General features: G+C 35.8%; 1 protein-coding gene across 1 annotated transcript; it reads left to right on the forward strand.

Moving 5' to 3' along the window:
- The first annotated feature begins 7,870 nt into the window (after window positions 1-7,870).
- Window positions 7,871-9,245, forward strand: LOC147492662 (putative methyltransferase At1g29790). The gene is made up of 3 exons (XM_086567581.1): window positions 7,871-8,347; window positions 8,447-8,493; window positions 9,227-9,245. The coding sequence occupies exons 1-3, from the start codon at window positions 7,871-7,873 to the stop codon at window positions 9,243-9,245; spliced, it is 543 nt and encodes a 180-aa protein (XP_086423707.1).
- Window positions 9,246-12,355: the final 3,110 nt, after the last annotated feature.

A 12,355-nucleotide genomic window follows, 5' to 3' on the forward strand; every position in this document is an offset into this window, starting at 1 on the left:
CTTCAGCATATAAGGACAGCTAGACTAACAAATCTATCATGAGACACCTTAAACTTCTAAGGCAAGCTCATTTTGTAGTTTTCCAAGATATACCACGCTCAAGGAAATAAAAAACATAAAACTTAACATGCTCAAAGGGTCTACTATTTCAGTTTTCCTAGTTATTCTTCCATCCAACCATTGATAAATTCATCAATGCATTGAACAATGCTCTACTACGATAGACCGATGTTAGAACACCCCCAAGATCACACTGACCACCCACATACAGATCAAATATCGATCCTTATCTAACCCCATATTCCAACTTCTACCAAGTCCGAGGATTTCCACATAAGGCAATTACACTTCCCCATCTTAGTTTCATATGATTAGATATATACTACATTAGTGCTGGTTGTGCAACGTACCTTCATTAATTACATATTTGGTTTTCTTCCTTGCCTCTTCTTCTCTATCTATGGTCTCCTTTTCGCTTTCTTGTATACAACAAAAAGTATTTATCATTTTTCTCTTTTCTTTCTTGCTTCCTCTCCTCCCCCTTCACTCTTTTCACCATTGTAGATGGGCTAGTTGTGACTTTTCACTTCTGCATTTCCTCTCGAATAAGAGGTTCTTCCGTCGTAATCGGGTGACCTTCTGCTTCTTGAAGATGTTGTCGCCCCTCCTCTTGAAGTTGTGGTTCTTCTATCACCGACGCACCTCCTTGTCACAGATAATCCACAATTTCGGTGGGTACTTCCACTGGAATCGAGTCTGTACTGAGACATTTAGCACGAGATTCATCTACGGGAGTATCGAAGTTGGAGCTGTCATGATCCATCAAACCTCCATCTCCCACATTCGCACCTGCTTCACCCAAATAATCTTCTTTTCTCTCCTCTTCAATTTCTGGTTCTTCCATCATTGGGTCACTATCATTTTGTTGCAAATTAACCACAATTTGGGTGGATCCTTCCGTTGGTGTGGAGTTTGTACCGGGGAATTCATCGTAAGTATCCGTGCCAGGGTAATCATTATCCATCAAGCCTCCCTCTTCTATGTGCCCACCTGTTTGACCAGAATCATATTCCTTGCTCCATTTTGTTTCGGTCAGCTCAAGGTAATTTTTCCAAAGTCGCACATTCTCAGCTCGGGGATTTACCAGTTTTCTCCTCTATATCTCTAATGTAGTCTCAGTTTCTTTTGGTTCATACAATCTGGTAAGAAGGATTTGTTCATCATCGGTGATATCTCTGAGCTCCTTACTAACTTTCAAGGGAATTTTATCCTGAAATGACACTTAAATTCAATTAAGAAGTTCAAATTATATAGTCCACAACTACATCCCATTATTTATCATGACTAACATATAATCCATAATTTTATTGATATATGCCATATTATTGGTATAATAAATTATGTTGCGACTGATCGCAGAAACGTGCAACTACAACTAGATCAACCACCAAAGGAGTGATCTTTCACACAAGACAAAAGTTCCAACAAATAACTCAAGCATTAAACCCAATCAACAATACCAACAAACAAACTTAAACTAGTGTAGAGACTATGTAAAGAACCCACTCACACAAGAGGAGGATTAATCGTGGTTCGACAAGGTGCCTACATCCACACGGCGAGATCAACGCATTCATCTAGATGAACAAGATAGAGGATTACAAAGAGGAGCTCTTACTTCACTCACTTGGAATGATCTCTCTCACTCACAAAAACATACTCTTACAAATCTCTCTTTTGTTCTCTCTCAAGGAAACCCTAGAAAGTTGACTCTAACTTTCTCACATAGAAAAAGTTATTTCACTCTCTCTCTCTTTATCCCTTATATAGTGCGTGGGTTAGAAAACAGACTTACAATTTACTATTCAAGTTATCAAATTACATGCTCATCTTTAGGTGCTAACTTATCAAATACAAAACTTACCTTTGCTTTACTCTTTTTGTCCAGCCCCTCACCTACTACTTGTGGGAACTTGTGATTAAGCACACTCAGATCCCACTTTGCGCACCTAGGGTATTGCGTTTCATAATCCTTGACCGGTGAGATGAAGTCCACCGTATGCTCGCAGAACCAATACTATCATTGAAAAAAATGAAATAAAAAAAACACAATTATTATTCAATCACTCAATAATAAAACCTATAATACCACTAAATTGGGTTAAATACTTACAAGTAGTTGTACCACACATGTAGCAGTGCTCATTGGGTTTTTAGCAATGTGTTTTCTAATCTACTTCATCATGTGGTCGGAGATTGTTGCTACCCACGACACCTTATTCATTTCTTCGAAACTGTAAACGTAGTACACGTATGCTGAAGCCAGACTAAAATTTGATTTTGTGAAGAAGACGTAGTTGAGCATAAACAACACCATCAGCTTGGCAAAGTCGGCTATTGACTCCTTATCTTCTTTCTTCACAACTCCTTCTAGTGCACTCCGAATTTCAGAAGTCGTGATGATGCTAGCATTGAAGTATTTCACTTTAAAATCAAGTGCATCCCCACTCAACAACTTCTTGTCTGGTTTACTTACTACTTCAACAACATTCTCGCCCTGCTTTGGTAGCCTAAAAGTCAGGGTCACATCCTCTGGAATTAGTCGCACACTAACTCCGTGTATTACGAAACACCCCTCCTCTGCGTTAAATGCTTCAATGATAGTCTTGATGACTTGACTAGACTTCGAAACCATCTTCTTGGTCAGCTTCGAATCATAGCAATATTTGAACAGTGGGAAAAAAAGGGTTTTCTTCATCTCTTCCAAGTGACACTCTTTGATTGCACTTTTAAAAGAGGGTTCACCCATAAGCTTCACCAAAGACGACATTCCACTCCGGAATGGAGTTACCTTTCTCTTTTTGTTCCTCACTACCTCTTGCTCTTGCTCTTCCTCTCGCTCATTTGCTTTGTCTTTCCCTCTAGATTTGTCCTTTCTCAGTTCCTGATATAAGATATTTGTTGTGAACAATGTAATGGAAGACATAAGACATGGGATAGTTTTGTAAAAACATTGTATACTACATTAGATAATATATACACATGGCATAATATATACGGTGCATCATCCGTCATACATCATATAACAAATCAATGACACTTAAATTCACAAATAAAATCTTACAAGTGTGTTGCATTTAACACAACTCATGCATTCATGTTCTGTGACATGCACAACATATAAAGATGCAACATAAAATAATCAAATGCCGATAAGAATGCATGAAACTAATAATTAAATCAAACGGATGCAAAGACAAAAGAAAAACGGGAATAAAATCCTAATATAAACAAACTAAGTATAATAGAAGCTTACAATCGTGAAATAATTATAACGGGATATCGGTGTAGAATGTTAGGACACACAATAAATGAACAGTATAACGCAAGGAGTCAACTGTATGACATTTAAGGGCCACAGAAGATGTTCTTTAGGTAGCACTCGAAAGCAAAATCTTCATGACTGCTAAGTCCATTAATAGAAGGCCAAACGTATCATTGTTACTGGTTTGTGTGAAGTGACTACCGCGTGACAATTTGCTTCAACAAAATTGCAAATTGTATTTTCTTCTTGTCAATTAAGTTTGAGTGCCAATGAACCTTCCTCTCAAAAGGAAGACCGGCACAAAAAGAGAGAGTGATCAAAATTATGCACACCCAGTTGCTGGATGCCCTTCAAGTGAGTTCAATGTACTTCTACATTCTACATTGAGTGTGTCAAATAAGTGGCCTAAATTCTCTGTTTATTCAAAAAGAAGCCCATAACTCCATTGGCAATCCCGGAAGGTCAACTAAAGCATAGTGGAGCAGTCCAATCAAAATTTCTTATCTGGAACCATCTTTTGGATGTGTTGTGAAATGTTAGGAAAATAACGCAATGGTCTAACACTCTAACATATGCTATTTGATTCCTTTGCGCAGACCAAACACACATATATATCTTTCCAGAACATGGCATTTCAAGTTGGATTTTGTGAAATTTATATAAAATTTCAACCCATATATGCAACAAAATCTTCAAAGTTTTAAAAAACAACCCATATATGCAACAAAATCTTCAAAGTTTAAAAAAACAAGTTTAGAAGATATTTTACCTGTGACCGATGAGATGATTTTGGAGATTTATAAGTGGGTGCTTTGGTAGATTTAGAGGCGGATGGTTTCTGTAATTTATCTACTTTAGGACACACCTTCATCCTCACATTTGGATTTCTCTCCATGACACCCTTTCCCATCTCCAAAGTTGCACTTGCTCTTTTGTTTTTACCCATTTCTGTTCAAGAACTTAATTTGATTGAATGGAAGTTTTTTTTTTGAATATTGCAACCTTCTAATTGGTTTCAGAAGATGGAATGCGGGCAAATATGGAGCTATTTGAAAAACATGAACGTGGAATATATAGTGTGAGTTTTGTAGTGGGGTTGGACTAAATAGAAGTGTGTCCCGTAAGATTTTGGTTTAAACCAGGGGGGCAAAATACACGTGCAATGCACATGCCATGGCAGTTTTCAATTTGTTACATTTCGTAAGGAAACTCTTGAAATTTTCTATTTTCACTTTCTTTTGTGCTCTTTTTTTTCGGAGATAACCCTTCCATATTTTCGATATATAAACCAATGCCCAAAATACCGTCGAGATTATGGAAATATTGTCGATATATATCTTTTTTTGAGTACATGAGATGTAAATATTCGATATATCTCCACCGAATATAGATTTTTTTTACCCGATATATATCATAATTTCTGATATATTGATATTTATCGACCGATATATATTATGGATGCTACATAAATTGTTGACTTTGGCCGATTTTTATTCATATATCAACGATATTTCTGATATAATCAATGATATTTCCAATTTATCGACATAGAAAACAAAATTTTAGCCGGTCAACAGAAGGATATATATCCACTAATATATCAATATATCCAATATAACTCGATTTTTGGAGTACACAATATATTGCTCGAATTCGATATTTCGCATCCCTGTATTTAACTACTCTTAAAGGATTGACAACTTCATAAGTCCACACAGGTGGAGGACCAATACCGGCATGCTTTATAGCCCATTTATACAATCCAAAATTTGTACACAACTGATGAGCTCATAAATTACCACTTTTCCTAATCCAACAGAAAAGAAAAATAGAGTTACTAGAGTTTACAGAAGCAGTCTTAAACAATTTAAAGCTTCTAATGATCATTTCTTTAAACTGCCATCCTGCTTCAGTTCCTTCCTCTCTTAGATTCTGCATCAAGTATTTGTTGTCTCCCAAAATCAGCATGTGTTGAAGCTTTAGGTCCTTATATAGTCCAGCTGCAATCTCTGTACCAATGCACTATGCCTCGAGAGCACTTCCAGCCTTGAATCTCTTATACACCATTCCCAGCAATTGACCATCTTGCCTCTTACACACACAAGATTGAATAAAAGAATTATAAAACTGAGGGAGAAAAGTATATAGTTATAATAGGTTTTAAAGATTTGATAATTTGATTTGAATTTAGTCTCAATCACTGACTTTGAGTTGGAATATGGTTTGATGTATATGAATATGATTTGATTTTGTACGTGAATTTGAGTTTAAATTTGAATATGATTGTATGTTCATGTTTATTTGCACGTTTCGCTTTGTTAAAGTTAATGAGTATGCTATATGTATGTGGTTGATTTCCGACAAAAGGATCCCGCCGTAGTCGATGTCAGTCGATGTCAATAAGTACTACGGGACGTAGGCTTGGCGTGGTTTAAATTTGATGAATGGATCCCACTGTAGCCATAGTCAATAAGAGCTACGGGACGTGGGCTTGTCATAGTTTATGAGAAATTTGTGTTTTTTTAGTTTCTTATGTTTGAATTTGTTACCCATGGTTAATGATAACCATTTTCCTTTGATATTAAGTAAGTATTACAAGTGGTACTCTTATCATATGGTGTTGAAAATAAATTCTGAATCATTTGCTAGTACAAGTTATGTATAAGTGTTAACTAATATGCAAAAGATGGTTCTATTGCTAAGTAGGTCCTAACCTTTTGGGTAAGCTTGCTTATATTGAGGTTTAACCTCTTATAGTTGTTGCAGGTTCTTGGACTCAGCCTCGTTAAGGTCGATACACGTATGAGAGTTGGGGACCTACTTTGCTCAAAAGACTCCTAACCTTTGATTAGATATATGTAACAGGGAGTCATATGTTCTTCTTTTGTCTTTTTGGAAAGGGCTTCTTTATGACGTGCTATGACTTGTAAATATATATTTTTTTAGAAAACTATATTCTAAACCCTTTGATCATCAATTATGAGATTAAATATTTTGCAAATATTTATCTTATTTTTGAGTTCTTTTATGCTAAGTTTGATATTATTTAACAATTAATGATCCTTAAATTTATATTAGGGGTGGACAACTTATAATCTCTTATTCTAAGTAAACCTTAAGATTTTAAGAGAAACTAGGGCAAAAGCTTTGGGGAGAGAAAGAGGAGGAGATCATTGTCTTCATTGATTTTCATGCTTTAAGGCAAGTTTACCCTTGCGCTTAGGTGCTTGGTACTTAGATCTTTCTTATGCACAAACATAGGAGCCACTGTTTAGGTTGTGCTTGTTTAGGTCAATTACCAGAATGTAGAATCGGTCTCTCGTCTACATTAAGTAGGAACCAAAGCTAGTTACTTGACGAACTTGAGCACAATGATGTGGGTTTTCTGACATCTGCTCAAGAACAATTATGTTCCAGGAACATCAATCCGTTTCTTGAGGACTCATCTTTATCCGGACCCCATCCTTGTCACATGGATCTCAAAACTTCTCCTAAAACTAACATGAAACGCTAATGGGCGAACAATGTCAACACCCAATAAGTCCATCTTTAAATGGCCATCTTCAGCTCATGGGCTCGGGCTCATATTGGGCTCTGACCAAGATCCTTTTTTTTTACAATAATCTCTGACCAAGATCCTTATTTCCTACAAAAATAAAAATGTTCTAATTCTAATTCTTGAGGTAATATATTTCCAATTCACAACACAGAGAAACAAAATAGAATCAATCAATGAAAAATAAACAAAAATAAAAAATTACAACTTGAACCAAAAACCATATCTTAAAATTTGAATTTTCTTTTTCATGATTTAACATTTGTAAATTGATTATTTTCCACAGCACGATAAAATGAAGATGGGAGAGAGGATATATGGTACAAAACAATAAAATATCGACTAAAATAATTTGAAATTAATACAAGGATGAATGATTCATCTTCTCCAAAATTCGAAAGTTCAATTTGAACTCTTGATTTTTGCCCAATGTTCAAACTTGAATATTTAAATTTATGTTGAACTCATCAATTTTTTATCTCCCAAAATCGTACAAAAGTTAAAAGAAAATATAATTCATATTCAAAAATATTAGAGTTAGAGTCTTAAAATTGTGCGGATCAACGGGGTTGGGTCAACAGCTTTTGATATGGTGTAGGTTGGGCGGCGGGTGAAGACCGGGTCCCCTACGGTCAAAGGTTTGTTTTTTACACTCCTAACTGTGGGCGTTGAAAATCTATAAATAAGGAGTTCAATGCAAACGCACGGCTGTGAAAGTGGATAGGGAGTTAACAAGAAATATCAAGTGGCCGGGTTTAGGGGATCCTAACTCTTAAAATATCCAAAATGTAGGGTACAAATCAGTTCGCGCTGCAATAGTAATCGGTCTTGTACAAAGCAAGCATGGGCTGCAAACCATCTCGATATTTGTGCTAAGAAACTAGTTTGGGCTGCAATAGTAATCGGTCTTGTACAAGTTTCTTTAATCCTTAGAGAAATAGATTTATCTCAAAAGAAATTAGCCCAGATGGAAAAGGAAGTTCTTAGGTATGAAGAAAGATTATGTTAGTTGTTTTGATTTGGTTAATGGAACTGAAAAGTATAGATTTGTTAAGGCTAAAAGTAAGAATGATTTTCTTGTTGATGATGTTATGGATTTGAGGAGTGGGGGAATTAGAATAGGACTAGATATTGGTGGTGGGTCTGGGACCTTTGCGGCGATGATGCATGGCAGAGAAAAATGTAACTATTGTAACATCGACACATTGAATGTTGATGCCCCTTTTAATGAGTTCATTGCTGCAAGGGGGCTATTTCCTATGTTCTTTAGTTTAGATCAGAGGTTCCCCTTTTACGACAATGTGTTTGATCTGGTTCATGTTGTCGATAGTTTAGGTGAAAGGGGCTGCCAAGAGAAAATAGAGTTTTTGATGTTTGATATTGATCGGGTTTTAAGAGATGGATGCTTGTTTTGGTTGGATAACTTTCATTGTGTAGATGAGGAGAAGAAGATGACTCTAACACGGGTAATTTAGCGATTTGGATACAAGAAGTTGAAATGGGTGGTAGGAGAAAAAATTGTTTCTTCTGGAAAGTCTCAGGTTTACTTGTCTGCTGTTCTTCAGAAGCCTGAAGAGTACAATCGCACTAAGCTTGCTCTGACTGGTTTTAGGTATGGATGCTATTGTATTTTATATCTCTTCTCACACAATATGTGTGAATTATATTATTTGCCTTAACATCTGCATGAAACTTCTTTTGTATGTTGAATAAGTGAAGTACATGTTGTTTCCTTACCATACTGCGAATTGGCAGTGGAGGGAGATCTTGTAATTTATTGTTGTCAATGATAGTAGTGGTTAATTATAGTAGCAGGATTATCTTGTACCATTAAGCTCTTTCAATGAAAACACACTGGCAACAAGACATCTGCCCCGTAGATGTTGTGCTTCATATTGGGAAAATAGGGTTTAGATCATTGAGCAAGTATATTAAGGTACTAATAGTTATTTTTTCCATGTATGTTGCATAAGCTGATGGAGTTTTGGTGACAATTATTAAGGTTATTGCATAAATTTTGTGTTTTTATTTATTCCAGAATCATGACAATACTTAATTTTTTGTATTGTATGACTGTCAAGTAGGGAAAAATCTTCACTTTTTTAGATTAACCCATTTATTTCAATATTGGCTCTTGAAAATAAAAACACACTATAACTTGCATCTTTATTAGTATGTATCATGATAGAGGCCGTTTGTTGTCAGAACAATTAGCGTATAAGCTGCAATTAGTGTATAAGCATATCTCCAATGGTTTTGAGTTTACCACCAAACTGGTTAGATTAATGCTAACGCCAAACTAATTATTGTGTGACTCATTTTGTAATATTTTGTATGTTATGTAGCTTAAAGTCAGACGGATGATCCAAATTATGCATACTTAGTTGCGTGCTCTTCGCGATGTTAATTAAACGATGGGAAGTTCCACGATAGGCCAATGGGTAAAACGTTTAATTTAAGATTTATTAGAGGTCTTTATAATTTCTACTTGTTTAAGAACTTTCCTAAGTATTGAGATCCCATAAGGTAGAAGTGAATGAAATTGGTATGCCACTCGAAATAGCCCAAAGTATTACATTTGAAGAGAAAGTAACTGAACGAAATAAGGTTAACCTACAAGAGTTGGTCGATAAGAAGTAAGAACCACCCTGTGGCATAACTAGTGAAATTATAGCCAGTGGCATTATGCCCACTGACTATATTATCACAAGTCATGCGACAGTGGTGGTTCTTACTTCTTATCGACCAACTCTTGTAAGTGAACCTTATTTCGTGCAGTTACCTTCTCTTCAAATGTAATACTTTGGGCAATTTCAAGTGGCAGACCAATTTCATTCACTTCTACCTTATGGGATCTTAATACTCAGGAAAGTTCTTAAACAAGTGGAAATTATAAAGACCTCTAATAAATCTTAAATTAAAGGATGCTATATGCTAGCTATACTTTGGCAGGGGTCGGTGTTAATACAAACTATATGGCAGAATGCTTAGCCATCGTGGAGAGTGTCGAGATTGTAGTATAAAGAATTATATTGTCTTCAGGAGATCTTAATTGTAGCTTGTGCCATTATTGTTGAGGATGTAGGAGATTTTTGTAGTTTTAGGTACTTGTGACTTGTAAGGGAGATCTATTGTCTGTGTTTAATGTTTACTTTATAACCCTAATCTACAGTATCTATAAATTATTATATTGTTACTTGTCTCTATGTATAATTTCTATAGATATTGGATCATTTGTACTGTTGGACGTAAAAGTTTTTTTGCGTATTTCTTGAAGTCAAGACTTAATTAATCAAGATATAAGCTCCTCATGGTCTCCTTACTGTATCGAGTGCTGACTCTCACTTTGGAATCAATATTTGTTGTTATTCCTGCTATGTTCATAGTGGCCTGTCAATGTTTTATATACAAGTCAACAATGAGTTCAGCAGTAGTAGATGGTAATAACATGAGTAAGAATAGTTGCTGAAGCATCTCCACTGCCCACAGAACAATCGGCTAGAAGACACTCTCTGGCAAATGTTTGCTGGAATACGTAGTGGTATATCAGAGATTCAATTTGATGAACCTCCTTCCTTTCTAGAGTGTAGTATTTGATTACCAGAGACCAAATTCTCAAGGCTTTGGCATCTCCACCTTGTTTTAAATTTGTTACTTATTGTGGTTTGAAAGAGGGTTTAAAATCAAGGCTGGAAAGGTTGTCTCACCTCCTCAGGTTGTTGATTGTTTTGTCGCACTACCCCTTTGCTAATTTTGGATATGTGTAGGTGGCAAAGATAGCAACAACTATGTCTTATGAGTTCCCCTTTATGTATCATGGTAAGCCTCCATGGCTATATAAATGGGAGGCTTACACTAGCACTTATTTTAGATTTGATTGAATGGAAGTGGTACCTGATGCAGTGATATATTGGAGGCCTACGGGTTACAATCTCACTTCATCAGTGTATGCTGCCATCTTTTCCCCTTTCTTTATTTCTATTCTTTGTTTTACACTTAAACTCTTGTAATCTCCTACCCCTTTTCCCATACTTAATACAATTCTGAGCTCAAAAAAAAAGATGCCAAAATCTACAGTGCGTAGGCTTGTGAAATGGATAACTACTTAGGTAAGACATCAGGCCATTAGCCATTCAGCAAATATTTATGACCACTCACCTTGAAACTCATCTACATTTATCGATGATGAAAGACTCAGAATCACTTTAAACGATTTGGGAAGGCCACTCGGATTCACTATAAACGAGTTTGTCAGACCGCTTCAAGTTGTTCTAAACGATCTCCTCAGATCGTTTGGATCTATAGACCAGCGATCTGAGGAGGTCGTTACTGCCACTTTCGTCTGTACATGGTATATAGTATATAGTATATGTACATGGTATATGGTATCTTGCATCCCAAAATATGGATGTTACATATTATATACCATCTAAAACAAATGAAACGGGCCTTAATGACCTCCTCAGATTGCGTTTCTATGAGCCAAACTATGTGACGATGTCATTCAGATCATCTTCAAGGCCTAAAAGGGGATGCTATATAGTATGTACCATCCATACTTGGGCAGATCAAAACATGGTGCTCAACAACATGCTATATAGTATGTATCAGCCCAACAAATGGATGCTACATAATATGTACCATCCCAAACAGACGAAACGGTCCTTAACGACCTCCCCATATCGCTTTTCTATGAGCCAAACGATTTGACGAGGTCGTTCAGATCATCTTCAAGACCCAAAATGGGATGCTACCATAGCTAGTAAATTCGCATTTAATACCCATTTTATACATTTTTATGTATAATATAAATAATAAGGCGAACGTGTCAAACCTAGGGATGAATACACGAATTCTATGATCCAGGCTTATAATTACCTAAAAATATGGTCCGTATTTTTTAAATGGAAAAAAACGTACTATAAAAGGTATGATGCAACTTCAAAATGGAAGGTTTTGAAAATCCACTTAAGTTAGAACCTTCCATACCTAAAGAATATCAAAGAACTAAAGTGTTAGCAAGTAAATATAAATGAAAATTTGAGTTATGCATGTGTAGTTAATGAACAATTCTGACAATTTCTTGCATTCTAAACTTGTAATGTGACAAAATATATCCGATTTTTTCCGTATTATACCCGTATAAAACACGAATTGTATGTTTGGCGTTTTTGTCAAATTTTTAAATGTATTATTATGATTACATTTCGAATTTTTGGCGAATAATTTCCTTATCGATTTTTAGCCGTCCGCGAATTTACTAGCTATGGATGATACATAGCTTGTACCATCAATACTTTGGCAGATCAAAACTTTGTGCTCAACAGGATGTTATATAGTATGTATCATCCCAAAACATGAATGCTACATATTATATACCATCCAAAATAGACGAAACGGGCCTTAACAACCTCCTCAGATCGCTTTTCTATGAGCCAAACGATATGACGTGGTTGTTCAGATCATCTTCAAGC

This window comes from Coptis chinensis, chromosome 6 (genome assembly GCF_015680905.1).
Source record: "Coptis chinensis isolate HL-2020 chromosome 6, ASM1568090v1, whole genome shotgun sequence".
In the NCBI taxonomy this organism is placed as follows: Eukaryota; Viridiplantae; Streptophyta; class Magnoliopsida; order Ranunculales; family Ranunculaceae; genus Coptis; species Coptis chinensis.